Source organism: Helianthus annuus, chromosome 10 (assembly GCF_002127325.2).
Source record: "Helianthus annuus cultivar XRQ/B chromosome 10, HanXRQr2.0-SUNRISE, whole genome shotgun sequence".
NCBI classification, from domain to species: domain Eukaryota; kingdom Viridiplantae; phylum Streptophyta; class Magnoliopsida; order Asterales; family Asteraceae; genus Helianthus; species Helianthus annuus.
In genome coordinates this window covers 60,462,252-60,467,169 of record NC_035442.2, presented here as the reverse complement: position 1 = coordinate 60,467,169, position 4,918 = coordinate 60,462,252, and the positions used below count along the sequence as shown (strand labels likewise).

General features: G+C 45.1%; 2 protein-coding genes across 2 annotated transcripts; both read left to right on the top strand.

Annotated features, from left to right (window-relative positions):
* The first annotated feature begins 816 nt into the window (after positions 1-816).
* LOC110881474 (putative uncharacterized protein DDB_G0277255) lies at positions 817-3,095 on the top strand. Its single transcript, XM_022129717.1, has 3 exons — positions 817-1,603; positions 1,763-2,269; positions 3,088-3,095. The coding sequence occupies exons 1-3, from the start codon at positions 817-819 to the stop codon at positions 3,093-3,095; spliced, it is 1,302 nt and encodes a 433-aa protein (XP_021985409.1).
* A 173-nt stretch (positions 3,096-3,268) lies between these two features.
* Positions 3,269-3,667, top strand: LOC110881476. Its single transcript, XM_022129718.1, has one exon. It carries the CDS (start codon positions 3,269-3,271, stop codon positions 3,665-3,667), a length of 399 nt encoding a protein of 132 aa, XP_021985410.1.
* Positions 3,668-4,918: the final 1,251 nt, after the last annotated feature.

Here is a 4,918-nt window from a genome sequence, read left to right as displayed (position 1 = left end):
TATTATTGGTGCACACATAATAATAATGTGGGGTGCATGTGAATCCCAGTGAGGCTTAATAAGTGTGAAAGGGGTTCTATCCCAGTATCCGCTATAATGATAGAGTTCCTCAAATCCATAGAAGTCATAGTGAGTGATTGATTTCCACTCAATCGTGATCCTTGTCTTTTCCACTCTTCTTATTTAGAATCATGAGCGGATGTGGCAGACGTAACGGTGGACGTGGAGGTGGCCGCGGCGGTGGACGTGGCAACATTGTGATGACTCAAGCAGGGTTAACAGATCTGATTAACACACATGTGGCTGAGGCTTTGGCAGCTCAGCAAGCTGGTACAATACATACCAGGCAAAGCAGAATCCTTAGTCATTTTACTCGACTCTCATTCGTGCGCACTTTCTTTTGTTTTAGGTCAACACGCGAACCAAAACTAGAACAATCCACCTGTGTGTACGTTCAAAACGTTCATGGATTGCAAGCCCCAAACTTTCAGTGGAAGTGAAGGTCCTATGGGACTACCCCGTTGGTTCGAGGAAGCTGAATCTGTCTTTGCCATGTGTAACTGTCCAGCTGGGGACAGGGTGAAATTTGCTCCAGGCACCCTGGAGGATGGTGCCTTGACTTGGTGGAATGCTCAGGTGCAGATGCTGGGCATTGAGATGGCAAACGTGACAACTTGGGATGATTTCAAGGAGTTGATATGGGAAGAGTACTGCCCTCGCGATGAAAGTCAAAAGCTGGAAAACGAGTACTATAACTTGAAAATGGTGGGGTCTGAAATCGAGGCTTATACGAAACGATCTCACGAGCTAGAGAACATGTGTCCTAACCTATCCCGACCACCTCACCGTAGAATCGAACTCTACATCAAAGGATTGGCACCACAAGTCAAGGGTTTAGTCACTCCAGCAAATCTTGACAACCTGCCACGAATCATCAGGCTGGCTCATAAGATCACTGATCAGGAGGTGGAGCGTGGCTCGCTACCACCACGTGTTACTGCCACTACTACTTCTACCACTGCTATCCCCACCACTGACAACAAGCGTAAATGGAATGGCGCTGACAAGGCGACCAATTCGAACCAGTCACAAAAGAAGCCTGACAACAACAGTCGTAGTTTCTGTCAGTCATCTTTGGTCAACCAGAATCAGAACAACAGTCAAACTTCGGGCTCTTATGCAGGAAAACAGCCGAAGTGGAACCAGTGCGGTTTCCACCACTATGGTTCGTGTAACCGAACGTGTCAAAGGTGTGACAAGGTGGGTCATATGGCGAAGGATTGCAGAGCTCAGTATCCAAAGCAGCAGCAGCAACAACCCCAACAACAACAACAACAACAGAGGCAGCAACCCCATCAGAACCAGGGTAATCAAAGGGGATGTTACCAATGTGGCAACGAAGGGCACTTCAAGAAGGATTGCCCACAATTGAATCAGAACGCCAACAACAACGATGGGAACAAAAATCGCAAGAACAACAACAACAATGGGAATAACGGTGGGAATAACGGTGGAAATGGTGCTCGTGGGAGAGTGTTTACTATAGGAGTAGGTGATGCAAGGAATGATGGCAACGTCGTGACCGGTACGTTCTCTGTCAATGGTATTTTCGCTTCTGTATGATTCGACTCTGGTGCAGACTGGAGTTATGTGTCCTTGGGTTTCAGTCATCAATTAGGGTTAATTCCAACACCCCTCGAAACCAAACACATAATGGAATTGGCTGATGGGAAGTCAATTGAAGCTTAACATGTCCTTTTAGGGTGTAAACTTGATCTCTTGGGTCAAGTGTTTAACATTGACCTTCTTCCCGTCACTCTTGGTAGCTTTGATATAGTTGTTGGTATGGATTGGTTGTCAAAACACCAAGCCGACATACTTTGTAAGGAGAAAATCGTGCGTATACCTCTCCCTTGTGCGGAACCGTTGTCTGTTCAGGGTCATCGTAGTGGTGCAACTGTCAGCATTATTTCATCCATGAAAGCCCAGAAGTGTTTGCGGAAGGGCTATACTGCTATTCTTGCACTTGTTACTGATACTCAGCCTAAAGAGAAGAGAATCGAGGATTTACCCGTTGTTCTTGAGTTTCCTGACGTATTTCCTGAGGAACTTCCAGGTTTACTTCCCCAACGACAGGTGGAGTTCCAAATTGATCTTACACTAGGAGCAGCTCCGATTGCTCGTGCACCTTATCATCTTGCACCAGGGGAATTACCAGAACTGTCTAATCAACTCCAAGAACTGTTGGATAGAGGCTTTATCGGACCCCGTTCTTCGCCTTGGGGAGCCCCAATTTTGTTTGTGAAGAAGAAGGACGGATCTTTTCGCATGTGTATTGAATATCGTGAACTCAACAAGGTGACAGTGAAGATTCGTTATCCCTTACCTCGCATTGACGATCTGTTTGACCAGTTGCAAGGGTCAAGCTTCTATTCAAAGATTGATCTAAGGTCGGGCTATCATTAGATGAGAGTCCTAGAGGAGGATGTTCCCAAAACAGCCTTCAGAACGCAGTATGGCCATTACGAGTTTCTGGTCATGCCATTCGGGTTAACCAACGCACCAGCGGTATTCATGGATCTCATGAACCGCGTATGTAAACCATATCTTGACGATTTAGTCATCGTGTTTATCGATGACATTTTGATCTACTCTAAGAGCAAGGAGGACCACGAACGACACTTGCGTCTTATCTTGGAGCTCCTGAGGAAGGAGCAGCTTTACGCGAAATTCTCTAAGTGTGACACATAGTCAACGAGCTAGGAATACATGAGGATTTCGCTAAAATCGACTGTATCAGGAATTGGGCAGCACCAAAGAATCCTTCGGAGGTGCAACAATTTCTTGGTCTCGCTGGATACTATCGAAGATTCATTGAGGTATTTTCAAAGATCGCTCAACCTCTCACCGCCCTAACACAGAAAGGTGTCGTGTATTCCTGGGGAACGAAACAGGAAGACGCCTTCCAACTCCTAAAGCAAAAACTCTGCAGTGCACCGATTTTATCTCACCTAAGGGTACCGAAGATTTCGTGGTGTACTGTGACGCCTCTATTCAGGATCTCGGTTGTGTACTGATGCAACGCAGGAAAGTGATAGCTTACGCCTCTCGACAGTTGAAGGTTCACGAGAAGAATTACACGACTCACGACTTAGAGTTGGGAGCCGTGGTAATTGCACTAAAAATTTGGAGGCATTACTTATACGGTACTAAATACACTACCAACCACAAGAGCCTTCAGCATATCTTTGACCAGAAGGAGTTGAACATGCGACAGCGTCACTGGGTGGAACTCCTAAACGATTATGATTGTGCAATCAAATACCATCCAAGCAAAGCTAACGTTGTAGCTGATGCCCTTAGTCACAAGGAAACAATGCCTAAACGTGTTCGAGCTTTGCAACTCACCAGCCACTCTAATCTAGCTGATCAGATTCGCTCTGCCCAGATTGAAGCTTTGAAAGATGAGAACCTTAAAGCCGAAGCCATGCAAGGCTTGGAGAATAAACTTGTTGAAAGATCTGACGGTATTCGCTATTTCATGGAGCGAATATGGATTCATTTGTACGGAAACCTTAGAGAACTTGTGATGGACGAAGCACACAAGTCTCGCTACTCTGTTCACCCGGGTTCTGATAAGATGTATCAGGATTTAAAAGTCTTGTAATGGTGGCTGAAAATGAAAGCACACATAGCGATGTATGTAAGAAAGTGCTTGACTTGTGCAAAGGTCAAGATAGAGTACCAAAAGCCATCTAGTTTGCTTCAGCAACCAGAAATACCCATGTGGAAATGCGAACAAATTTCCATGGATTTTGTCACGGGGCTACCAAGAACTCAAAACAGGAACGATAGCATTTGGGTGATCGTCGACCGCCTCATGAAATTGGCGCACTTCCTCGCAATCAAGGAAACTGACAAGTTTTCACAGCTGACTAGTATCTACCTGAAGGAGGTAGTTTCCAGGCATGGGGTGCCAACCTCCATTATCTCAGATTGTGATCCACGTTTCATATCTGATTTGTGGCAAGCGATGCACAAATCATTTGGCTCACGCCTTGACATGAGCACTGCTTATCACCCTCAAACGGATGGTCAGAGTGAGTGAACCATCCAGACCTTAGAAGACATGCTGCGGGCATGTGTTATTGATTTTAGAAAAGGTTGGGAAAGACACCTGCCCTTGGTAGAGTTTTCTTACAATAACAGTTACCACTCCAGTATCCAGGCAGCTCCATTCGAGGCTTTATACACGCAGAAATGTCGATCTCCTCTCTATTGGGCTGAGGTGGGTGACAGCCAAATCATAGGTCCAAAACTATACATAGAATATTTTTGCGACACGGTTTGCAAAATATACATAGACCGATAAGCCACGACATGGCACTATTATTCGAAGCTCATGAGGAAAAACATCACCTTCCAGGTATGTTCGGTAGCCTTGATTGCACCCATTTCATTTGGAGATTTTATCCCACAGTGTATCGAGGCCAATATATGCGAGGAGATCACCGATACTCGACTGTGGTGTGTATTGAGTCGCCCGCTGCGGGCAAGAAGCGTTAGAAAAATTAGGAGTGTTGTGTTCACGTGTATTATGTTACATAACATGATTTTGAAAGACGACGGAAACGCGATAGCACCGGTACACATTTGGGATCCTCCTGTCGAGCCCGCTCTAGACGATACGGTGATGGACGAGCTGATGGATGAAGACACGCATTGGAGACTAAAACACGATCTCATGAATCATCTCGCAAGTTAAGATTTACCCCACCTTTTGGTCGATTCCGACGAAGACTAGTCTATATATGATAAAAAAGAAGTTCAATGAACAGTGTGTTTTAGTATTAAATTAAAATTAGGATTAGAATTAGAATTAGAATTATTTAAAATTAGAATGGAATGAATAGTAACA

Excerpts from the sequence above, each read along its gene's own strand:
- LOC110881476 (XM_022129718.1), top strand. The coding sequence starts at position 3,269 with ATGCGACAGCGTCACTGGGTGGAACTCCTAAACGATTATGATTGTGCA.
- LOC110881474 (XM_022129717.1), top strand. The coding sequence starts at position 817 with ATGTGTCCTAACCTATCCCGACCACCTCACCGTAGAATCGAACTCTAC. Across the intron at positions 1,604-1,762 it reads CGGTACGTTCTCTGTCAATG|GGTGTAAACTTGATCTCTTG; the intron begins GTATTTTCGCTT and ends ATGTCCTTTTAG.